The 27,554-nt window shown below is 35.3% G+C and overlaps 1 protein-coding gene across 5 annotated transcripts in view; it reads left to right on the top strand.

Moving 5' to 3' along the window:
- Positions 1-27,554, top strand: part of LOC149808534 (uncharacterized) — a 185,706-nt gene that overhangs the window by 138,831 nt on the left and 19,321 nt on the right. For 4 of the 5 annotated variants that reach the window (XM_089978672.1, XM_089978707.1, XM_089978701.1 and 1 more), the window contains 6 exons: positions 4,889-4,990; positions 12,863-12,923; positions 15,682-15,717; positions 17,362-17,429; positions 17,880-17,962; positions 22,263-22,374. In XM_089978672.1, coding sequence (XP_089834798.1) covers positions 4,889-4,990; positions 12,863-12,923; positions 15,682-15,717; positions 17,362-17,429; positions 17,880-17,962; positions 22,263-22,374 — 462 coding nt within the window. The remainder of the gene's footprint in view (positions 1-4,888; positions 4,991-12,862; positions 12,924-15,681; positions 15,718-17,361; positions 17,430-17,879; positions 17,963-22,262; positions 22,375-27,554) is intronic. The other variant, XM_089978692.1, reaches the window with a different exon arrangement.

Genomic DNA, 27,554 nt, shown 5'->3' on the forward strand with positions numbered 1-27,554 from the left:
TTCTGTACATGACAACAGTTGGTCTTATGTACATGACATCATTTGGTCTTGTATACATGACATCATTTGGTCTTATGTACATGACCTTATTTTTTTACTTTGTGTGCATGACATACATGTTTTCTGTACATGACATCATTTGGTAAACAGACATATATATACAGTGGCCGATACAGTAGTATTTCCAAGCTACTGTACTTGGTACACATGGCAACACTTTGTCTTGTGTCATGACATCATTTGGTAAACAAACATGTATATGCAGTGGCCGCTACAGTAGTATTTCCAAGCTGCTTTTCTGATCATTGGTGGAAAGATTTGAGAACATTCCAATTGCTCAGTTTGCCCATATCATTGTACTAACCAACGAAAGTTGGTATTATTGGAAAGATTGTATTGAGTGATGCATTGTGGGATAAATTGTATCTAACTATGCAATAGAGAACATTATTGCAGTCAAATATTGCTTTAAATTTTGTTGCAGACAATTATACAAGTCATTGACTTTCTAGAGAGACAACTCAACCTTCTTATTGTACATGCATTGTTGTTATTAATGACAATACTGTACTCCAGATACACTAATTGATGCACAGCTCCTCATAACTTAGCATGTATTAATTTTTTCACTTATTACAGAAACAATTAAAATGTGGCACATCATCTGCTTCGATTGTAAGCGACTTGCTCACTCTACTACATGGTCATTTGTGAGTGATGTATAGTGTAAGTGTCTTGCTCACTCTACTACGTGGTCATTTGTGAGTGATGTACAGTGGAAGGTTAGGATTTTATATTCCGATTTTCACTTAGCATATAAAAATACATTTTACTTGCACATCTAAATATATGTTATTTATAAATAATATATACTTCATTTATAAGTGGAGTATTGTTGACCAATATTATTTTTAAACTTATCTCACATGCATGTTATTTGCATGTGTTACAAATGAACTGTTACTCATGAACTTACTACACCTGCAAGTGTTATTTCTGAAATAAAATGTATTGCAGTGTCTTAGGTCATGTAGTACTAATTATTATTACCCTTACTCCTACCTCGTGGACAGGATCAAGTTGAGGCTACAACATCGTTGCTACAGGTCATGCTGTTTTGCTTAGTTGAATGGTACCTCATTGATTAATGGTTTACTTAACTTATTCAGTAAAAATCATGTTATATTGACAGTCAGGTTTTCTTGTTGTGTAAAAGCATCATGTGTTTTACTGGCAGAAAAAGTGGAACTAGTCTGATACTTCAAAAAAATTATGACTCTTTGAACCTGTCAATAATTTTAATGCTGATTGATGGACAGTATAACATTCTATAAAATAATCCAATAATAATAAAAATCAAAATCACTTTCACACACACACACACACACAAAACTTCAACTTATGGTCTTGTCAATTTTGATACAACACCATACAAAACATTTTGAGTGAGTGAGAGAGAGCTGCACATGAAGTTAAGCTATTTGCAAGTAATACACATCATTGGCTACAAGACACACAAGCAGTACACATCACTGGCTACAAGACACACAAGCAGTACACATCACTGGCTACAAGACACACAAGTAATACACATCACTGGCTACAAGCCATACAAGTAATACACATCACTGGCTACAAGACACACAAGCAGTACACATCACTGGCTACAAGACACACAAGCAGTACACATAACTGACTACAAGCCACACAAGCAATACACATCACGGGCTACAAGCCACACAAGCAATACACATCATTGGCTACAAGACACATAAGCAATACACATCACTGGCTACAAGACACACAAGCAATACACATATCTGGCTACAAGACACAAGCAGTACACATCACTGACTACAAGACACACCAGCAGTACAAATCACTGGCTACAAGACACACAAGTAATACACATCACTGGCTACAAGCCATACAAGTAATACACATCACTGGCTACAAGACACACAAGCAGTACACATCACTGGCTACAAGACACACAAGCAGTACACATAACTGACTACAAGCCACACGAGCAATACACATCACGGGCTACAAGCCACACAAGCAATACACATCACTGGCTACAAGACACACAAGCAATACGCATCACTGGCTACAAGACACACAAGCAATACACATATCTGGCTACAAGACACAAGCAGTACACATCACTGACTACAAGACACACAAGTAGTACACATCACTGGCTACAGGACACACAAGCAGTACACATCACTGGCTACAAAATTAACTCTCTCAAGAACTACTACAAAGCTGGCAACAACCAGAAATGTGTTATGTCAGACCTGAGTTCTTCCAACTTTGACAGACACCCCCAATCTGCTCCAGTTGAATTAAGCATTGTAATGCAATTCCAAATGAAATCTCCCACACTTATCAGAGTGGTTCATTTATCAGTCTACACGCTATTCCACAAGACGTTGTCCATGTAGCTTATCACTTCACTAGTAATACCAACACTTGCCATATTTCCAGGACAGAAAATATAAATTTCCAAGAAAATCTTTAATTAAAAATCTCAGTCACCACACACTTCATTAGAACTGTGTACCTGAGTATTGTTCTATATCATACTCTTGTTCCTACAATATAATTTTTTTTCCAAATTACAACTGCTGAAAGTTTAAAGTTATATATATATATAAAAGATAGTAATTACTTGTTGTTAATTTGAAATGGTATTAATTGATTAATGTGATAATACAGTAATAACATCAAATGTTCTTATGTTACTATTTGGTCAGGTTTAGAACTTGCGTACTTATGGTTGATAGGTCACGCCACTGCCCTCATTACATTATTATTATTATTATTATTAGGTCAGCCCACTGCCCTTATTACATATTCATATTAATGTGCAGTGTTTACAAACAATAGTACGTTGGTTCAGACTCGCATGGTGTAATTCTTCCAACACATAACAATTAAAACTTTTTTTTGATTTTTTGTCTTCTTTTCTAAGAGCAGCCTATATAGCTAGATTCTGCCTAGATAATTATCCAGATTTTCATAAAGACAACAAGATCTGATGACCATTATATAAAGTGAGAGGCAATAATAATACCTGATTAATACCGTATGTGTTGAATCTGGTAACTATATTGGAAAAATGCATGGTTATTTTCATTGGAAAGAATTGGGTGAGAAATATAATTTGTTTGTACCCCATTTGCAAAGCCATTGCTAAGTATATTGTAGCCGAGTCAAATTGACTTAACTGCAGTTTTATTTCTGAATATCAATTTGCTGAAGAATGCAAATGAAAACTTATCAGAAGATGGTATTTGCAATGGTTTTTCATTACTAATTTGTAATTTTAAAAGATGCACTCTGCAATTAGATTGCCAAGGAATAAATATTATTATGGAACTTTTCAAAGTATCAACAAAATGGTGATGGCATTAGAACAGGTCAGGAGGTCAAGTGATCACATATACAAGTTAGTTTCTCCTGCAAATCATGAAAGTTCCAATGTCAGTGTTTTCCAGATGTGTGGGTGGGTCTTATCACTTTTTGTCCATGTTTCAGAATTTACACATTCAAACGAACACATACTGCTTTATTCAATTTTTGATTCCTAAGGTTGATCAGAGTTGGAAGTTTTATTAAACTTTTTGTTATCTTGAAGCATTTAAAATAAAAAATGCTGAATTTTTCTTTAAATTGCCTCAATTGCCTTAAGCATTTAAAAAAAAAAAAATGCTTAAATCGATAATTCTAGTGATGAAGTTTTGAATAAAAATTAGAAGGAGCACCTTTTGGTTGGAGTAAGCCTTGGACTCAGATTAGATTTTGTTTTTGCTGTAAGCCTTGGACTCAGACTAGATTTTTGGTAAACTGCTAAGTTAAAAATGACATTGTCCATGAACGTATTGTTCATTGTTAAAAGCAAAGAATGTCAGAATCAACTCAACTTTATTTTATTTAAACAGTAATTTGCACAAATAAATTAATACTTTTTACTTTTGTTTTACTGGTACTACCATTCACTGATATTTCATTGGTTTCATTACGTATGCAAATATAAATAACGTATATTGACCTTCAGGTCCAGGTCCAGTCTTAAGTCAGGATTATAAAAAAATAACTTATAGCAACCTCCTAGCCCAGGTTCAGCCTTAAGTCAGGATTAAAACATATTAGTAAATAACTTATAGTGACCGTCAAGTCAAGGTCCAATCTAAGTCAGGATTGAAACCTACTAGTCAATAACTTATAGTGACTGTCAAGTCAAGGTCCAGTCTAAGTCTGGATTATAAAATAAACAACTTATAGCAACTTTCTAGTCCAGGTCCAGTCTAAGTCAGGATTATAACATACTAGTAATTAACTTACAGTGATCGTCTAGTGAAGGCCCAATCTAAGTAAGGATTCTAAAATAAATAACTTATAGTGACCTTCTAGTCCAGGTCCAGTCTAAGTCAGGATTATATCAGTTATAAGTAAGAAAAAGTTATTTTTGTAAGGGTCCCCCAATAACCATACCTGCTGTCACAATGAATTCCATGAAGTCGTTCTAAAGTTATTCTGCAGACACAGCAGACATTATCAATTGCAATATCCATATACAATCAGCCTACTCTTTAGATGGGGTATGTAAAACATCTTGTTTTTGATTTTCACAACCATTTCTAACAAGTTATGGAGCATGTATGTGATTGGTGGCTGTGTGGTGCTGTTTAAGGTGCAAGAGAAAACCACCAACCATGGGCAGCCATAGCCCCAAAGACAAAGCATTACACAGTAGACAGCAGAAGTGTCAAGTGATTGGGACTATTTTTATTGCTGTACAATGTGCTTGTCGTAGAGAATATACCATCATATAGTGTTATCTATTAAGTTGACTGACAGTGTGTTAATTTTCTTTCAGGAAACTAGGAGAGCAAGAAGTATTAAAAACACAAAACATGAACAAGCTGGAGTATGCTGATGAGAAGACCAGCCAGTTAGAACAAGAAAAGGAACTATACAGGTTTGTCATACAGACATTTCCTAACTGAATTCCTTGCTAATCTATTAATTCCTTTGCAATAACTTTCTGGTCCTCTTTTTATTAACATACTTACTTTGAAGGTCATTTCTTAAGCAAAGTCCACTTTTCAGCTTACTTGGTTGTAAGGTCAATGAACTTGTGGTATGGACCTGCATCCATCATCTGTCATCTGTCCAGCTGTCCAAAAATTGATTGTTACCACCACTGTGGAGGTCATATTTCTGATCTACTTTTAATTAAACTTGGAATATAGACTTAACATAACTGCTCCGGCAGCCTAGTGGTTAGAGCATCCACCTCGGGCATGGGAAGTCGTGGGTTCAAACCCCGGCCTTGTCATACCAAAGACTTATAAAATTGGTACTAACAGCTGCCTCGCTTGGTGCTTAGCATTAAGAGGTTAGTGTTAGGACTGGTTGGCCTGGTGTCAGGATAATGTGACTGGATGGGACATCATGCTACATGACTACGGCATGATGCCCCAGTGCTTGACATCACTATAAACTGCCACACTGCAGACATCGTAGCGATATGACTGAAAAATTTTTAAAGCTACGTTAAACATCCAAATCACACACACTCACTTAGCATAATCATAATCTCAGATGAGTTTGATAATAGTTTCATGCATATTTAATGAGGTGATAATAATTCCATGCATATTTAATGAGGTGATAATAGCTTCATGCATATTTAATGAGGTGATTGTTGCTGTTGTGGGGCTTAATGCCATTTTTCAGCACATGATAGGCTATACATGGTAGCCAGTATTAATGGTGGAGGAAGAACCCGGGAAAACCCCAGAAAGATCCACCGACCCACGAAAAGCTACTGGCAAGCTTTCTCACATACCCACATTGGCTGAATCCGAGACTTGAACCGCCGCAGACAGAGGTGAGATGGCAGTGATCCGTAACAGAGAGTGCTTTAGACAACTCGGCCACTCGCAGCCCTCCAATGAGGTGATAATAGTTTCATGCATACTTAATGAGGTGATAATAGTTTCATGCATATTTAATGAAGTGAAAATAATTTCATGCATATTTAATGAGGTCATAATAATTTCATGCATATTTAATGAGGTGATAATAATTTCATGCATATTTAATGAGGTGATCATGCACTTGCTTGTTGCCTCAGACATGAAATTTATGCATCTGATTTTTATAAAACTATTGGCCTGCTTAGTAAATGGTTGGTTGTTAAGCTATGTAAGCCATGTGAGTGATATGAGGGCCACTTGGATCTCTTGCTAGCTTTTGTGTGAAAACTTTCTAAAATTACTTTTAATGTTTCAAATTTTAACATGTTGCACAACTTTGTACAGTTAAAAACAAGTTGTAGTTTAGAAAAGAGAACCTGAAGATTACAATTAAATATCCAGGCAATATTTAATTAAACTGGTTAGGTTGAAATCATGATTCTGGACTTTATCAAGGAACATCTGCAATATTGTATTTATAAAGCTATGCATGACTTTTTTTAAAAAGTGCATGTCATACAAGCACATGAATGTCATGTAAATTAGACATAATAATTGCATGGATATAATGAATGCTAATTCTCAGGTAAGTATAAGAACCCGTCTGGCTAATTGGCTTAAACGATTGCATGGATATAATGAATGATAATTCTCAGGTAAGTATAAGAACCCATCTGGCTAATTGGCTTAAACGATTGCATGGATATAATGAATGATAATTCTCAGGTAAGTATAAGAACCCATCTAGCTAATTGGCTTAAATGCTGTGGTTATATGAATTAGTGTAACTAATGAAGCCATTTATGCTTCCAAGGTAATTCTTGGACAAGTACACATAATTGTCAAGCCCACTTTTGGTAGAATCTCTGCATATTTATCACTCTGGCATCAGTGTGCCTGTCTGTCCATCTGTCTTTATGTCTGCCCATACCCTAGCTTAACCTTGATGTTCAAGATTTACTTTCTGTTTATGTATTTTTTATCTGGCATAATGAAAGACAGGCTTGATATAAAGGATCTCTTGTTTTGTTGATTTGAGTTACTTTTCTTTAAGTGTTTTTGAGATGATTGCACAACTCCATACACAAAGTTCATAAATTGATATAATGATTAGTATTTAGTTGTTTTTATAAAACATTTTCTTCTGATAAATTGGGTATATTATATTGGGACTGGTAGTCTGTCCAATAATAATTTACTAAATTATTTTTGCATTTCTTCCAGAATTTGGGGTGTGGCTTGACATTAAAGGGACCGTGCATGATTTCAATTTTCATCATTCTTTGTTATTGTTAGGTACAGTTAGAGCTCATGATTTCCATTGTCACCCGAAAATTCCCTTAATGATATATTACATTTAAATCAGTTTTAGTATACAACTTGATTTTGATGATACTTTGGTTGATTTTGATTGACAGTTTTCTGCCTCAATTATTAGTGCAATTATAACTCTTGATTGACAGACTCACCTCCGGGGGCCCCAATTGGCCAAGTGGTCTAAAGCACTCACTGTTACGGATCACTGCCATCTCACCTCACCTATGTCTGCATGGGTTTGAGTCTCAGGCTCAGCCAATGTGGGTATGTGAGAAAGCTTGCCAGTAGCTTCTCGTGGGTCAGTGATACTTAATGGGGTTTTTCTGGGTTCTTTCTCCACTATTTATACTGGCCGCCATATATAGCCTATCTTGTGCTGAAAAACAGACTCACCACCTTTCATTTCCTCACAGACACTTGATTAATTGTTATTTCATTTCAGCTGAATTTGACATGTAGTCCTGTGTACATGTCGTATATTAACAGGCTTCTCAGCCATTTCTGAATTGTAAATTCTCTTTATATTTTTTATCCCTACAGTTTTTTAAAAACTGTTATAGTATTCCTATTATTTATGTGGGAAAAGCGTGAGCCAATTTTACTAAACATCATTTTTATTTCCATAAAATGTTTATGGATGTACTTAATACAGTAGATTGAAGATTAATAAATTATATATTTTTCAAATTATTATTTAAATGCATTAAGTTATTAATTTTGGCTAATATGTGTTCATTCAGTTGGTAATAACAGCGTATCAGTGTTCTTGTATTTTGTAATAATTTCATTCTTCAAACTTCTAGACATTTTTAGGACCATATACCTTAATGAATCCATTTAATTTTGAAAATATGTCTGGGAGCCCTATTGTCAGTATTTAGCATCAACATGGAGTTATTGTTCCATGTGTTCATAACATAATCAAAGGTAGACAAAGGAGATTTAGAAAACATGTTTATAGTCATATATAAAATTCAAAGGTAGACAAAGGAAATTTAGTAAACATGTTTATAGTCATATATAAAAGTCAAAGGTAGACAAAGGAAATTTAAAAAACATGTTTATATTCATATATAGAAGAGCTGGTTGTTTTTTTCAGCACATTATATTAATTTTTCAATCCTTTTTTTACATATTTTTAAACTTTTAGGACTTGGACATTTTTTACAAAATCTTTTTGGCATGGTTAAGAATAAGGTCTTGTTACTAAAGTTAAGCAAAAACCATTTGAGGTTGACCCATGAAATTTGCTTATTGTATTTGTATACATTTGTAGGTCTTGTTACTAAAGTTAAGCAAAAACCATTTGAGGTTGACCCATGAAATTTGCTTATTGTATTTGTATACATTTGTAGGTCTTGTTACTAAAGTTAAGCAAAAACCATTTGAGGTTGACCCATGAAATTTGCTTATTATATTTGTATACATTTGTAGGTCTTGTTACTAAAGTTAAGCAAAAACCATTTGAGGTTGACCCATGAAATTTGCTTATTGTATTTGTATACATTTGTAGGTCTTGTTACTAAAGTTAAGCAAAAACCATTTGAGGTTGACCCATGAAATTTGCTTATTGTATTTGTATACATTTGTAGGTCTTGTTACTAAAGTTAAGCAAAAACCATTTGAGGTTGACCCATGAAATTTGCTTATTGTATTTGTATACATTTGTAGGTCTTGTTACTAAAGTTAAGCAAAAACCATTTGAGGTTGACCCATGAAATTTGCTTATTGTATTTGTATACATTTGTAGGTCTTGTTACTAAAGTTAAGCAAAAACCATTTGAGGTTGACCCATGAAATTTGCTTATTGTATTTGTATACATTTGTAGGTCTTGTTACTAAAGTTAAGCAAAAACCATTTGAGGTTGACCCATGAAATTTGCTTATTGTATTTGTATACATTTGTAGGTTTTGTTACTAAAGTTAAGCAAAAACCATTTGAGGTTGACCCATGAAATTTGCTTATTGTATTTGTATACATTTGTAGGTCTTGTTACTAAAGTTAAAACCATTTGAGGTTGACCCATGAAATTTGCTTATTGTATTTGTATACATTTGTAGGTCTTGTTACTAAAATTAAGCAAAAACCATTTGAGGTTGACCCATGAAATTTGCTTATTGTATTTGTATACATTTGTAGGTCTTGTTACTAAAGTTAAAACCATTTGAGGTTGACCCATGAAATTTGCTTATTGTATTTGTATACATTTGTAGGTCTTGTTACTAAAGTTAAGCAAAAACCATTTGAGGTTGACCCATGAAATTTGCTTATTGTATTTGTATACATTTGTAGGTCTTGTTACTAAAGTTAAGCAAAAACCATTTGAGGTTGACCCATGAAATTTGCTTATTGTATTTGTATACATTTGTAGGTCTTGTTACTAAAGTTAAGCAAAAACCATTTGAGGTTGACCCATGAAATTTGCTTATTGTATTTGTATACATTTGTAGGTCTTGTTACTAAAGTTAAGCAAAAACCATTTGAGGTTGACCCATGAAATTTGCTTATTGTATTTGTATACATTTGTAGGTTTTGTTACTAAAGTTAAGCAAAAACCATTTGAGGGTGACCCATGAAATTTGCTTATTGTATTTGTATACATTTGTAGGTCTTGTTACTAAAGTTAAAACCATTTGAGGTTGACCCATGAAATTTGCTTATTGTATTTGTATACATTTGTAGGTCTTGTTACTAAAATTAAGCAAAAACCATTTGAGGTTGACCCATGAAATTTGCTTATTGTATTTGTATACATTTGTAGGTCTTGTTACTAAAGTTAAGCAAAAACCATTTGAGGTTGACCCATGAAATTTGCTTATTGTATTTGTATACATTTGTAGGTCTTGTTACTAAAGTTAAAACCATTTGAGGTCGAATCATGAAATTTGCTTATTGTATTTGTTGTATACATTTGTAGGTCTTGTTACTAAAGTTAAAACCATTTGAGGTCGAATCATGAAATTTGCTTATTGTATTTGTATACATTTGTAGGTCTTGTTACTAAAGTTAAGCAAAAACCATTTGAGGTTGACCCATGAAATTTGCTTATTGTATTTGTGTACATTTGTAGATAACCAGATTAGATTTTCAGCCCATTATACTAATTTTTTTACATTTTTAGACTAGACGTTTACACTTTTAGTAACAGACTTGCTCTAGCACTTCATTTTATTCCAAACAATATTAAATGCAGCTTTATGTTGTAGATGCCTCACCTGCCTTGTCAGTATCTTCCTCATCATTAATGTGTTCCATTATAAATCTACACACCCCTACATTAATGTTTTCCATTATAAATGTACTATAATTCATTACTGTATATCTGCAATACACACACCTACATTAATGTTTTCCATTATAAATGTACTATAATTCATTACTATATGTCTGTAATACACACCCCTACATTAATGTTTTCCATTATAAATGTACTATATATAATTCATTACTATATGTCTGTAATACACACCCCTACATTAATGTTTGCCATTATAAATGTACTGTAATTCATTACTATATGTCTGTAATACACACCCGTACTTCCAACAAAAGTAGGGAAGATCATTTTCTAGAATGTTCAACTGTTATAGATGCTAATTTGCTGATAACTGACATAAGAGTTTTATTCTGAAATGAAGCCCTATACTGTCCAAAGCTTAAATTAATGAACTTGATTTATACAGCTATCAGCAAATTGTGATGGTTACTTAAAATTGATAAACAACATAGAGACTTAATGACACCCTAATTTATTAACCGTATGTTATGTCAAAAGTGTGGATTATTTGATCCCAGTTTGTTTATTTAAATATTAACACCCCATAGTTAGTTAGTTGGCATCCGTTAGTCTCGAGAGACGATGGAACTGCGCCCATGAGAGATGTCCCGGTTGGTGGTTGTGCAGCGTCTGCTGTGGCTAAGTAGTCCAATGCGGGAGTGGCAGTCCCTGCTGCACTTGCTGCACTTGAAGGTTGTGTCTGTTGTTGGTTGAAGCTGCACTTGAAGGTTGTGTCAGGTGTTGGTTGCTAGGCGAGGAGCAAAAGCAGATATTGTTTTGTACAATTTCTGGTTACAATATGGTCATGCTACTTGAACTTTGTGCACTCATTTGATCACATGATCAATTTATAGCTTTAGCATTGCACTAGAATTTGACCAATCAGAGATAATAGCACACATCCAGATGTGCATAGTTGAATGTGATTTATCTGTCCGACTGTATTTTCAGGTATGAGTCTTCAAATTTTCTTATTTTTGGACATTATTTCTGGATTATTGAGGCAGGTTTTCTAGTAATTTTACAATTTAAATCCCCGATTTTGATTTCCGGATTCGGATTTCTGGATTAGTGGACCAAATAAACATTTGTTAAAATCCATTCCTGTTGAACTATGTCTGGATAAGGAGTTTTCTGGATAAAAGGAGTACATTTTAATAAGATTCCTCTGTATTTGCCTGTTTTCTTATCCCAGATTATTTTGAAGAACAGGGTAATATTGTCCTGCCCATACAGACCTATATTTTGTGCTGTGTATGAGTATTTGTGGCACAACAACTATGGCACTGTTCTTGATCGCTTCGTATATTGTGATATCATTTGTAGATATGTACAGTGACTTTCAAATTTTGTTGACCCCATCTCATGGCATTGGGCTAGAGGGATGGTTAGTTTTTTACATAAATTGGAATACATGTACCAGTAAATCCCAAAATTTGTGACTATGTGTACAAGAATTGGTGTGTGTGATCATTGACTGATGCATCTGCAAATAATCATGTCACAGATGCGGTCTTGAATGAAAACCCTTGGTCACATCCCAGGGGCATACACATGTAGCCCTTTGGGCATAAATTTGAAATGTAGCCCTTTGGGCATAAGTTTGAAATGTAGCCCTTTGGGCATAAGTTTGAAATGTAGCTCTTTGGGCATAAGTTTGAAATATAGTCCTTTGGGCATAACTTTGAAATGTAGCCCTTTGGGTATCACTTTGAAATGTTGCCCTTTGGGCATAGGTTTGAAATTGTTGAGATCCATACCTTCTTATTCTGTATACTGGGGATGAAATATAAATTTGGATATTAACATGCTTTGTTCTCTGGGTGTACCATAACTCCCCAGACCTCCGCTCCCCCCATTAAGCTCAAGGTTTCAGACTAAACATGGGAGTAGGGTAGGTGCGAGGGTTATTGGCAATATATACTGTTAGTTTAAGTAAATTGTCATAAGAAAACTTACTTCTGGTTAACTTACTGGTACTTTGTTGTATAGAATTCATAATATTACTAGTGTAAAGTTAAATCACAATGTGAGACTCAAAGATGGGAGAGATTTTGTACTTGTGGTATAAAGTTAAATCACATTGTGAGACTGAAAGATGGGAGAGATTTTGTACTTGTGTTGTAAAGTTAAATCACAATGTGAGACTCAAAGATGGGTGAGATTTTGTACTTGTGGTGTAAAGTTAAATCACAATGTGGGACTCAGAGATGGGAGAGATTTTATACTTGTGACAGACTAGGCTATAAAAATATAAAACTTTGTTCTTTTCAGAACTCAGGTTGAAGACTTGAAGAGAGAGATCAGTACAGCAGAGAGAGATTTTAGGTCTCAGGTAAGTTCACACAATTTAAGGATGTATAACACCTCTGCAGTTCATTAATAAATATTCTGCAAAACAAATCTAATTTAGAAATTTTAAAAAATGTTACAGTTTTTGAATATTGAATTCATTGAAAATGGCATGACTCGGGTTGTGCAAACAAATATGTCGGTCATTTGACCTGTCAGGAAAGTATTTTGAAGACTGGCATAGTCTGCGGATTTGTAGGTAACTAACAGTCTTATCTGTACTTCTACTAGATGAATGATCATATCACCTTGGGATTGTCCCCAGTAGATTTCTGATGATGCTGTCTAATTGGCCCTTATTGAAACTGATGCCAGTCTCCAGTCCAATATTGCTGATATGGTAGCCATCTTGAATGTCTTTTTACTGCTTCTTCTCCTAAATGGAAAGCCATATTGATATGGGGGTCTCACCAGAATACTTCTGATGGTGTCTAGTATATCCTGAAAGAGATGGTGCTAATTTAACATCCATTATTGCTTCTACAATTGCCATCATGGCAGTCTTGTTATCACTACTAAATTAAATCCTGAATGGATGGTTATACATTGATATGGGGTTGTTGCCACCAAATGACTTCTTAATATGATGGCTTGTTGGTCCTAAATGAAAATAGAGAAGATCTTAGAGCTTGAAATTTTTTTCATCACTCAGGAATTTCAGAGATGGTCTCAACACAGCTGTTAAAAGGAAGTAGTAATCTACTCCTTGATTCCAGGAAATGTCCTTTCAGCCAGATGAGTGACAGTCCCTTTAAGGGACACTTGTTTAGTATGAATATTTTTGAATCAGTTTTTTTTTTGTTTTTATTATTAGCAGTATTTTTTATGGTATTAAGTTATCATTAATGTTACTAAAGCAGATACTGAGGCAGTGCCCTTATTGTCATTGTCATAAATTTCAGTTTAGACATTTCCTACAGCTACAAAAAAAAATGTATTAATTGCAATTATATCAGACCTTCAGTCATTATCATCAATTTAAGCATTTAGGATGATGAAGTCTGTTATTCTTTAATTTCTTGCAATTCGCTTGCACAGATGTGACAAAACATGAAGGTAATCTTGATTATTGAGAACCTTTCCACATTGTCCAAGCATTATAATCGAGTCTGTGGATGACTAAAGAGACTTACTGAATAGAACACATGCTTATCAATGATATACATCTTGGTTGTTTGTATGACTTGCTGCTGATTTATATTATACACCCTTTAGAATTTTATGATGCTGAAAAACTGATCAAACCATAAACAAACTAGCTAAATTTGAATACTGATCTGAGACCCATTATGGTCACCGTGGTAATCATCTTGAATACTGATCTGAGATTCAGTATGGTCACCATGGTAACCATCTTGAATACTGATCTGACATCCAGTATGGTCACCATGGTAACCATCTTAAACACTGATGCATGGTAGTAATAGAGATTTGTATGCATATTTAATTTTCCTATTTTCTCATAACATTAGCATCCTCAAAAAAGTAATTTTGCATTGAATATTGCCTTTTACTAGATATTGAAAATTTAATACTAGTGGGTTTTGTCCTTCTGTCTGTACTTGTATATATATATATATGTTCCATCTGCAAACTATATAGACCCAGACCTGCCCTTGTATAATGCTCCAGCAGCTCTGGATCTCTACAGTTTGTTAAGAGCTATCAGGAAAACAAACGATATAGACCCAGTTTAGCCAGAACATTATGTGATGGCAAATCAGGGTCTATGTTGTTTGCAGTTCGATCCATCTGATGAAGAAGTTTATACAGTAAGTTATTTCATGGACTAAAGTATGTGTGATTGTAAATCTTGAAAAACTAGTTAGCTATCCCATTTGTATATAATAAAAAAATATTTAGATTTTATTATCCTCATGAGACAGTTACATATATAAGGTGTTTTTGTATGTTTTCTTCATGGTTAAATAAAATGCCTTTAAACTACATGTATAAAGTGTGTCTATTTGTTATCTTCTAGATTAAATAAAATGTTTTAGAGAAACCTTTACTTTTCAGCAAAAAAAAATGTACGTAGAGAACAATGAATTGTATTTCTTTTGATTTTATTGTTTCACCTGCAGCAGCATGATTAGCATTATATATCATTTAAACAGTGATGACAATGGTGTCAACATAGTTACATTTTTTGTTAAAGTTTTCAGATGAAGGGATACATCATTGTCAGGTCACACTTGGGACAAGGCATTCAGCAGAACCTCTCTTATTTATCTTTGTAAATACTAATTCGCCTTTTTCATTTTGCTCAATATGAAATATATATGTAGTGCAATAATGTAATTGGAAACTGGCCCTGATGTTTTGGCAGAGAAAGGAATTAAGCATGAACAATTACCATCTCATTGGAACTATCTGACATTTTGTTTGTTTATAATGTAGAACATCAAAATTGTTCCACCTATACTTGCACCCTACCAAGTTTACTGGGTATGGCAGTGTCTTGACTGAACATTTTATTATGCTATGGCTTTTTACTTACTCGAGCAAAACAGGATCTCTTAGGATATAAAGGTACAAACTGTATACATACTAATATTGTTCAAATGTTTCAGTTATACACAGCAAGTGGTGTAGAAGACACATGACTTTGAATCATATTGGTACAGTACCCTATCAGTGTGATCATTAGAAAAATTTATAGCCACATGCAAAACAATTACAGGCAGTTACAGTCATTTCTCAACTGAAGCGAATTACATCTTTGTAAATTCTTATTTCAGATTGCTGCAAATGAAAAGAAGGCTCATGAAAATTGGGTAAGTTCTTCAAATATTGGTGGACATATTTATCTATTGTACACTTTCATTGTGCAGTTTTCAAGGCTAGTGTTCAGTCTAAAAGAAAAGGAATATTTTGTTGTTTTGGGTTTAATACCTTTTTATCCGACTCATGATAGGCTATACATGGCAGCCAGTATAACGTGGAGGAAGAACATGGGGAAACCCTGGTTAGAATCACTGATCAATGGAAAGCTGCTGGCAAGCTTTCTCACATACCCACATTGGCCAAACCTGGAAAAGGAATGAATTAAGAACTGAAAGTGATGAAATGATTTAGTTATTTTGCATACAGCTTGTCATGGATGGAACAAATTATTTAAAAATGTTAATGATGGTATGATAAAGCTGAAATGCAAGATAATTTATGATGATCTGTATTCACTTATAAATCCAGTCCAGTTACAAATTGAACAGACCCAGATCTGCTGTCACATAATGTATGATATGTATTCACTTATAAATACAGTCCAGTTACAAACAGAACAGACCCAGATCTGCTGTCACATAATGTATGATATGTATTCACTTATAAATACAGTCCAGTTACAAACAGAACAGACCCAGATATGTTGTCACATAATGTATGATATGTATTCACTTATAAATACAGTCCAGTTACTAGCAGAACAGACCCAGATCTGCTGTCACATAATGCATGATATGTATTCACTTATAAATACAGTCCAGTTACAAACAGAACAGACCCAGATCTGCTCTCACATAATGTATGATATGTATTCACTTATAAATCCAGTACAGTTACAAATTGAACAGACCCAGATCTGCTGTCACATAATGTATGATATGTATTCACTTATAAGTCCAGTCCAGTTACAAACTTATAAGTCCAGTCCAGTTACAAACTGAACAGACCCAGATCTGCTGTCACATAATGTATGATATGTATTCACTTATAAATCCAGTACAGTTACAAATTGAACAGACCCAGATCTGCTGTCACATAATATGTATTCACTTATAAGTCCAGTCCAGTTACAAACTTATAAGTCCAGTCCAGTTACAAACTGAACAGACCCAGATATGTTGTCACATAATGTATCAGCACTTGTTTTTTTAGCAGTAAGCAGGAGAACAAACAACATTTACCCTGATCTGTTGTGTGATGGTAGATCTGGGTTTTTGTTGTTTGTACTTGACTTTAAGTCTATACAGGAGGTGGAAAGCATTGAGAACTTTGCCACAGTGGACTTCTCAGTATGCTTTTTGTTGCACTGATCATGTACATGTACTTTAAAAGCTTCCCATGCAGAGATTTTTAAAGATTTCTTGAAGAAAGGTAAAACAGAATAAGATATGTGGCAAAATTATGTAAATAAGTTGCCTTCTTACAGAACATATATTTCCATGCTAGTTGAGAGCTGTAAAATTGCACAAGGTTTATTAGTTTGATTAAATTTTTTGCCTTTGAATTATTTCATTTTTTAAATTTATCCTTTGAGATAATCATTTTTGGCAAAGTTTTGCCCAAGAAAATTATAATGGAGATCATAGAATTTAAATGTGTCAGATTCAGAATTGTATAACAAATCAATAGGTTATATTAGAAGAATGTCGCAATAAGATGCTTTTGTTACATAATTTGTTTTTTTTTATAAATAGTTGGCAGCTAGAGCAGCAGAAAGAGAACTGAAGGAATCAAGACATGAAAATGGGATACTTCGTCAAAAGTGAGACCATATTTCAAGCAAATAAATATATACTTATATTTACTTTGGGGATATAGATTGATTGTAAATGTGAGTAAAACAAAGATAGTATACTCTGAGCACTGACAACAAAAGTATTGCCCAGAATTTAAATACTTAGAAATATGAAAATATATTGAGCCTTTGTGTGGAAACTGATGCTATGACGTTTTTATGATGAATAGTTTACTGTCAAGTTTCTTATTACAACTTATGTTGAGAAATTAATTTATATGCCTGTTAAGTACCAACCAATATGAGTTGTGTGTGAAATAAATCATGCTTTAAAGATGAGCATGTATCAGATAGATCAGCTTAATTTTATTCTAATTACTATATATCTATATGGTATCAATATATGTATGTTGTTGTTTTTTTTTTCTCTCGTCTATATGCAGACATTTTCTTGCATTTTCTTTTTCTTTTCTTCAGGTTGACAGACCAAGAAAGAAGGTTCATACAAGGCCCTTCAGGGTTGATAAGACCTTTGCCTACAAGAGGAATGCCACCTCCAGGTATTAAGTTCTGTGTTGTACTAAGGGTTCTTAGTTCTGCTAGTAGGTAGGGTTTCAAAGTCCAAGAGACTGGTATCTTTCTCCCAGCTAGTAGGTATGGTATCAAAATCCTACAGACTGACAGTGGTATTTATCTTCCCTCCAGCAAATAGGGTATCAAAGTCAAAGAGACTGATATCTGCCTTCCCTGCTAGTAGATAGGGTATCCGGTCAAATAGACTGACAGTGGTAGCTTTCTTCCCTGCTAGTATATTTGAGATCAAAAAGTCCAAGAGATTGACAGTGGTATCTGTCTCCCCTGCTAGTAGATAGGGTATCAGGTCAAATAGACTGACAGTGGTAGCTTTCTTCCCTGCTAGTACATTGGATATCAAAAGGTCCAAGAGACTGACAGTGATATATGTCTCCCCTGCTAGTAGGTAGGGTGTCAAAGTCAAAAAGATTGAGTGATATCTCTCTTCCCTGCTAGTAGATAGGGTATCAAAGTGAAAGAGATTGACAGTGGTATCTCTCTTCCCTGCTAGTAGGTGGGGTATCAAAGTCCAAAAGGCTGACAGTGGTATCTGTCTCCCCTGCTAGTAGCTAGGGTATTGAAGTCCAAGGGACTGATTTGTCTTCCCTGCTAGTAGATAGGACATCAAAGTTCAAGAGACTGACAGAGGTAATTGTCTTCCCTGCTAGTAGATAGGATATCAAAACCCAAAAGACTGACAGTGGTAATTGTCTCCCCAGATAGTAGATAGGGTATCAGAGTCCAAGAGACTGACAGTGGTAATTGTCTCCCCAGATAGTAGATAGGGTATCAGAGTCCAGGAGACTGACAGTGGTAATTGTCTCCCCAGATAGTAGATAGGGTATCAGAGTCCAAGAGACTGACAGTGGTAATTGTCTCCCCAGATAGTAGATAGGGTATCAGAGTCCAAGAGACTGACAGTGGTAATTGTCTCCCCAGATAGTAGATAGGGTATCAGAGTCCAAGAGACTGACAGTGGTAATTGTCTCCCCAGATAGTAGATAGGGTATCAGAGTCCAAGAGACTGACAGTGGTAATTGTCTCCCCAGATAGTAGATAGGGTATCAGAGTCCAAGAGACTGACAGTGGTATCTGTCTTACCTGCAATGAAGTTTCAAAAGGGTACTATTCATATAATAACAATGAGGACTTTGTACAGCGCCTAATCTTTAGAAGCTCTAATCGCTTTACAACATTAGACAACACATATAAGATAAAAAACATATAATCATATGATTACAAAAACAAACACCATGAAATTAGAAAACATGAAAAACATGCTGAACATATTTAAGGTAGGAAACATTATTGGGTCGTTAAGTTTGTTCTTGCAGTTGAAATAAGTTAGTTTTAAGAGCACTCTTGAATGGGATCACTGTGTCTTTGTGTCTAAGTTCAGTGGGCAATTCATTCCATGTTGCTGGGCCCTGGTATGCAAAAGAACGCTGTCCATATGACTTTGTTTTCGTAGTGGGAATAATGAGTATAAGATCGTCAGAAGAGGAGCGTAAGTATCTTGCTGGTGTGTACACATGGGTGAGGTCAGATAGGTATGTTGGACTAGAGTTCGTCAGTGAAATGTAGCACAGAGAACAAATTTTGTGTTTGATTCTGGATCGAATGGATAGCCAGTGTAGGGTACAGAGCAGCGGGGAGGTGTGCTCTGATCGTGGTACTCTAAGTATGATCCGAGCAGCTGTGTTTTGAACTTATTGAAGTTTTTGGAGTAGATATTGAGATGAACCAGACAGAATTGAGTTACATTAGTCCAGTCTTGAAAGTACTAATGAACACACAAGTGTTTTAGTGGCATCAACTGAAAGATATTTGCGAATGGAGCTGATGCGTCTCAGCTCAAGATATGCAGCCTTGCATAAGTTCATGACATGTTGGTGCAATGGGAGAGTACTGTCCAGAGTAACACCTAGGTTTCGTACTGATTGTGTGAATTAATGTTGGTGTTGCTGATATTTATTGTTTGAGGTAAAGGGTGGGAATGAGAAAGTCTTTGTGTTGTAATCAGAATGGCCTCAGTTTTATCATCATTCATCTGCAGCTTGTTACATGTATTCCATGATTTCACATCAGAAATGCACCTCTCTACACCTTGGATGGTAGTGTTAACTTCAGTTGTGTGGCTAGATTTGTATATTTGGGTGTCATAAGCGTACAATTGGTGAAGCACTGGATGATGATCTATGACATTTGAGAGCGGCTGAGTGTATAGAAGAGAACAGGTCCAGGAACAGACCCCTGTGGAACACCACAACATAGATCAACTGGGCTGGAGTGTATTCCGTTTGCAGACACAAGTTATGTCCTGTTGACCAAGTAGGACTTGAACCACAGTAAGGCTGTATCATGAATGCCAAATACATGCTGGAGATGGTGAAGTAATATATCATGGTCTGCTGTGTCAAATGCTGCAAACAAATCAAGGAGGGTGAGGGCTGTAATCTTTCCGCTATCCAACGCAGAGAGAATGTCATTAACTACTTTTAGAAGAGTAGTTTCAGTACTGTGGCAAGGGCTATATGCAGGTTGTACATTGCTAAAAAGACTGAATTTAGATGAGATACAAGCTGGGAAAGAACAACCTTTTCTAAGATATTTGATATGAATGGGGGATTAGAAACTGGGCGGTAGTTCTTTAAATCGTTATGGTCTAGTGTTGGTTTCTTCAGCAAAGGCTTGACAATGGCAGTTTTGAAAAATGATGGGAATTCCCCGGATGGGAGAGAGGTATTAATAACATCAGTTAGTGAAGGCAATATTGGATCTAAGCACTCAGGCAGCTGTGATGTTGGAGTTTGGTGCACTCTTCATCAGGATTGTACGTACGAAATCCATAGAGACAGGTTCAAATGCTGCTAATGGTTGCCGCTCAAATTCTGTATCCCAACTGTATGGTGATGACAAGTCAATTGAAATTATGGTGTCAAGCTTATCTCTAATGGTTTGTACTTTGTGACGGAAGAAATTTGCAAACATGCCTGGAAAGTCGACTGGAGACAAGGTAGTTGGAAGTGGTGTAGATTTGTTCCTTGACATTAGGTTGTTAGTAATCTCAAAGAGCTCTTTGCAGCTGGAACTTTCCATGATCTTAGTAGTGTAGTGGGCTGATTTTGCTGCATGGACTATATTTGTGACATTCTTCTTAGCGACTTGTCCAGCATCTCTTTCATTCTTGTGGCAGTGAGTTCAAGAGTCACTGCATTTTAGTTTCAACCAATAATTCAGCTTTGAAATTTTGCTGTAGCTTTGTCATCATTCATGTTGTCATAACCATGTTGTATTATTAAATTCAGATTTGTATCTTGGTCTCTTTTGCCTCCACTGTCATAAACCTTGGTATATAAATGCATCCTGATAGATGGTCCATACACCTTGGTATATGAATGCATCCTGATGGATGGTCCATACACCTTGGTATATAAATGCATCCTGATAGATGGTCTGTACTTGTATCAACACTGTGACTGTAACCTACTTCTTAGATGATTCATAATATTTTGTACTTTAGGGCCATATTGCTCATATTTATCCAGTTTGCAGATTTAATCTTCTATCTTCCAATGGCTCTTTTTGTTGTCCACTGCTCAGTGCAGTTGGTGCAGTAAAATTTAGAAATGGATTCTCTCTGTCTGCACATTCATAACACTTTTCATTCTTCAGCATAACTCCAAAAACTAAAGAAATTTAGTGCACATAGTAGACAAATATTCCATAAGCTTTTTGCTGTTCACAACATTTCAATTTCAGAATTTCATATTTTTATTGATTTATCATCCAGTCTTTATTAATATTTTTATTTTTGGAATAAAACTCTAAAACACAAGATACATTTACGAAATGTATTACACATATTAAATTAATAATTTGGATGTATCTTTTACTATTTATAGTTCTGCTGGTTGTTTTCACTCATCCATCCATCCGTCTCACTGTCATTTCCAGAGCAAAACTAAAAAGGTTGTCTAGCATATCTCAATGAAACTTTATATGGAAATTCAACTAGCAATCTATATTTATCTTAGGTCATTAGGAATTCTAGTTTATTATTATATTCTATTTCTTTCTGTCTGTCCATCAATTTATGCCAGTATCCTTTATTCATACATTTGTGTCTGGAGTATAAATATTTTTTTCAAAAACTGTTCAAGATATCCCTAGGAACCATCATGAAACTGTTCATATCAGGTTCGTAGTCAAGATGTGTCTTTTTGTTTTTCCAAATTCTTAGATTCAGTATTTTTAAAATTTTTTTCCATCTGTCTTTCTTTTCAGGAATGCTGAATGGTCCCCTTCCCCTACCCCCAGGGATGGACAGATCACCCAGTGAAAGAGAGAGGCCAGGATCACGTGGGTCAGTGCATGGACATGTAACCCCAAGGCTTAGGTGCTGGTCTTTACTAATTCTTTAACATCTGCAACTCTTACTCTTTAAATCCTGGATAGCTGCAGAGTTTTGGAAATGAAAAGATATTTATCCCAAGTCGGACTTTACCAGAGTTTTGGAAATGAAAAGATATTTATCCCAAGTTGGACTTTACCAGAGTTTTCGAAATGATAAGATATTTATCCCAAGTCAGACTTTAGCAGAGTTTTGGAAATGATAAGATATTTATCCCAAGTTTGACTTCACCAGAGTTTTGGAAATGATAAGATATTTATCCCAAGTCGGACTTTACCAGAGTTTTGGAAATGATAAGATATTTATCTCTAGTCAGACTTTACCAGAGTTTTGGAAATAATAAGATATTTATTCCAAGTCAGACTTTACCAGAGTTTTGGAAATGATAAGATATTTATCCCAAGTCGGACTTTACCAGAGTTTTGGAAATGATAAGATATTTATCCCAAATCAGACTTTACCAGAGATCGTTGTTTTATGGCAGCGTCTAATGAATGAATTATTTTTATCGAATGCATATTTGCTGATATGGATTCATCTTAGAGTAAGATTGAGAATTACCTGCATAGATTACAAACAGTTCCATTGAAATGAAAGCTAAATATATCCCATCATTGACAGGGCACATAAAATTTCATGAGTAGTAATATAGATGAACATTTTAATTGCTTCTAGTTTAGGTTATAAGCACATTTTATATATAAGTATTTTGATTTTCATCAAAGTAGGCAGTTAAATCTATCGCTTACTCTGCATTTTATAATATACACAGCTTTTCCACAAAACCATTAACATTTACAATTACATATTAGATTCTTCCTTTAAAGTCATATAGAAGACCTAGTCTGTGTCAATCACATAATATATTCTTTCTTTAATTTATAGTCACAACTAAGACCCAGTCTGTGTAGGTTAAACTTGAAACTCCTATCATTCTTGATTTTTGCTGGTTAGATGTATGGTATTAGTCCAATGTTTTTATATGCTTTCAAACGTACCTGACTTTTGTAGAGCATTGGATATACAATATCATTTTTTCTGCATCTGTCTTACAATCTTGAGGATGAGAAAACTGTGAAACCTGAAGCATTTATAGCATTCTAACACTGACCCATTTTGTCTCCATGTCTTTAGAAAAACTGTGTTGCTACTCTTCCTGAACAGATGATCATTATGATAAACTGAAGAACATCAGAAATTGTTTCAACACTTGACTGTTAAAAGGAAGAAATAGTCCTATCTTGAATACCTGGAAATTCACTTTGCCTAATATAACATCAGTCCCATTGAGGGACTTCTATTTATTTGTCTTTATTAGTTTTCTGTTGCCTTCCAATTTCATGGCCTTTCATTGATTTGCATTTCATTTCGGATTCCAGTTAGAAATAATCCAAACACTGTTTTGTTACAATGAGACCTTTTATGGTTAACATCAAAATAAGGAAACATGCTATGAAATATTGTACAAATGTGACAATATTATCATTGCTTCTGGTTTCACAGCTCGATTTTCTCAAAGAACTCAGAAGTATGTATACAATAATCAGTTACTCTCATTGCATGTATTATTATGCACATGTATAACATAAACTGTATATGCTTAACACGACGTTGCAAATACTTTACTTTTCACTGGACTATAGGTAATTTGAAAGTGTGTTCAGTCTCTGTGATCATTTTGTTTTCCTTCTAATTTCATTTATTAAATAATTATCTAAGGACAAGTATTTTCATGACATTTACATAACTGTTGTCTTTTTATCAGAATATCCAGAAAATCTAAAGATATCAAAGGTTTATATGCCAAAGAAAAAGGACATACCTTTTGGAAGGAATTACTTTAAATACAGTATTCGCAGGAATAGAACAATAAAGCTATTCACAGGAATATAACAATAAAGCTATTCACAGGAATAGAATAATAAAGCTATTCACAGGAATAGAATAATAAAGCTATTCACAGGAACACAATAATAAAGCTATTCACAGGAATACAATAATAAAGCTATTCACAGGAACACAATAATAAAGCTATTCACAGGAATAGAATAATAAAGCTATTCACAGGAATACAATAATAAAGCTATTCACAGGAACACAATAATAAAGCTATTCACAGGAATACAATAATAAAGCTATTCACAGGACTAGAATAATAAAGCTATTCACAGGAACACAATTATAAAGCTATTCACAGGAATACAATAATAAAGCTATTCACAGGAATACAATAATAAAGCTATTCACAGGAACACAATAATAAAGCTATTCACAGGAATAGAATAATAAAGCTATTCACAGGAACACAATAATAAAGCTATTCACAGGAATAGAATAATAAAGCTATTCACAGGAACACAATAATAAAGCTATTCACAGGAATAGAATAATAAAGCTATTCACAGGAATAGAATAATAAAGCTATTTGCAGGAATAGAATAATAAAGCTATTTGCAGGAATAGAATAATAAAGCTATTCACAGGAATAGAATAATAAAGCTATTTGCAGGAATAGAATAATAAAACTATTCACAGGAATAGAATAATAAAGCTATTTGCAGGAATAGAATAACAAAGCTATTTGCAGGAATAGAATATTAAAGCTATTCACAGGAATAGAATAATAAAGCTATTTGCAGGAATAGAATAATAAAGCTATTCACAGGAATAGAATAATAAAGCTATTCACAGGAATAGAATAATAAAGTTGCATCTGTCAGATTTAACACAGTATTTATTAATATTATACGCCTTACTATTTAACAAGCTTCATAAATGTTTTCTCAAATGAAGATTTTTTATATCAAATAACTACTTTTCAATGCTCAACTTTATTCATAACATTAGGACTTTGCAGTGCTCAAATTTATTCATAACATTAGGACTTTGCAGTGCTCAAATTTATTCATAACATTAGGACTTTGCAGTGCTTAAATTTATTCATAACATTAGGACTTTGCAGTGCTCAAATTTATTCATAACATTAGGACTTTGCAGTGCTCAAATTTATTCATAACATTAGGACTTTGCAGTGCTCAATAATATTCATAACATTAGGACTTTGCAGTGCTCAATAATGTTCATAACATTTAGGCTTTGAAATGCACAATAATGTTCATAACATTAGAACTTTGGAATGCACAATAATGTTGCTGTGTGCCTTTGTTATGTGTTATGTCACAGTGTAGTATATGATTGCTGCAACATAATGTTATGACACAAATAAATGTGACCCTTAGTGTGATAAATAGCTATTAAGAAGTATACAGTTACACAGTAAGTAATACATTACATAAAAATCCTTTTTCATGTGAAGTTATGCCATTGCACTTTAATGTGCAGTACAGTATGTGCAAGTCTTCCTTCCTTCTTACTGCTCCAGTGGCCTAGTAGTTAGAGCGTCTGCCTCGGATGCGGGAGGTCGTGGGTTCAATCCCCGGCCGAGTCATACCAAAAACTTACAAAAATGGTACTAACAGCTGCCTCGCTTGGCGCTCAGCATTAAGAGGTTAATGTTAGGACTGGTCGGCCTGGTGTCAGGATAATGTGACTGGGTGGGACATCAGCTACATGTCTGCGGCATGATGCCCCAGTGCTAGACATCACTATAAACTGCCACATAGCAGACATCGTAGCGATATGACTGAAAAATTGTTAAAGCTACATTAAAAATCCAAATCACATCACATCACAACACATCCTTCCTTCTTAAAAAGAGTATTGAAATTCCTGGTATCAGTATGATGTAAAAGGCTGCAAGTAATCTGTTTAACATAATGTATAATTGCCTGAGAATATTCTAGTAAGATAATTCCAGCCATGGAGCAAGCATTTCTGACATTTGTATGTCCTCACAGCTCATTCAGAAGAAGCAACATGATTTGCTCCTGTCCAGTTGTCACTGAATAACCTATTCACACATTCGTCATCATCATCATCATCATTGGCAACTCGGTCTCGAAAGACCATGCGAATAGCGCCATTGGGGCGTTGTCTGTCTCTGTTGGCAACGTCTGCTGTGGCTGTGCAGGCCTATATGTGAGTGACAGTCCCTACTGCAGTTGGTGCAGACATACTGGGAAGTCTGCGTTACTGTGGTTGCTGTTGCATTCTTCTTTCTCTTACGTTTCTCTGCCGCCAACTGGCCTCTCTTCGCATCAGCGACTGATATGCCATTGTTTACCATCAGTCTCCAGGTACCTCGGTCCTCAGCCAGCTCTTCCCAGCCATCGGGTGAAATGTTGCATGCCTTCATGTCCCTCTTGCAGACATCTTTGAAACAGAGTGAGGGCGTCCGACTCTTCTCATGCCAGTGGCCAGCTGTCCATATAAGATGTCCTTTGGCAGCCTTCCATCCTCCATGTGTCGGACATGACCCAGCCATCGAAGGTGGCGTTTAATTAGCAGGGAGTACATGCTGGGGGTACTTGCACGCTGCAGGATCTCGCTGTGTGGAACACGGTCTTGCCAGCTGATTTTCAGGATGCGTTTTAGGCACCGTATATGGAAGGAGTTGAGCCGGCGTTCTTGCCTCATGTAGGTACTCCACGTCTCACTTCCATATAGAAGGGTGCTGAGAACGCAGGCCTGGTAGACTCGGACCTTGATGTGCTCTGTCAGCGCGTTGTTTTCCCAAACCCTCTTTGTTAATCGAGCCATGATGGTGTTTGCCTTTCCAAGCCTTCTGTCCAGCTCCATATCAATCGAGAGAGTGTTGCTGATGGTTGACCCTAGGTAGGTAAAGTTGTTGACTGCTTCCAGGGTGACACCGTTGATTTTGATTGAAGGGGCAATGGTGGTATCTTGCACGCTGACATTTGTTTTTTCCAAGCTGATTGTGAGACCAAACTGCGTGCAGGCAACAGCAAAACGGTCTCCCAGTCTCTGGAGGGCTTCCTCGGTGTGGGCCACAAGAGCTGCGTCATCTGGAAAAAGCATCTCCCTGACGAGCACAGCTCTCACTTTGGTCTTTGAGCGCAGTCGTGCCAGGTTGAACAGCCTCCCATCAGACCTGGTGTGTAGATATATGCCATCCGTGGACGTGTCGAAGGCGTAGGACAGGAGCAGGGAGAAGAAGATCCCAAAAAGTGTTGGTGCCAGCACGCAGCCCTGCTTCACACCACTGTTAATTGGGAAGGAAGTTGAGGATAATCCATCATACAGGA

This window comes from Sinohyriopsis cumingii, chromosome 1 (genome assembly GCF_028554795.1).
Source record: "Sinohyriopsis cumingii isolate HCF-2022 chromosome 1, ASM2855479v2, whole genome shotgun sequence".
NCBI lineage: Eukaryota > Metazoa > Mollusca > Bivalvia > Unionida > Unionidae > Sinohyriopsis > Sinohyriopsis cumingii.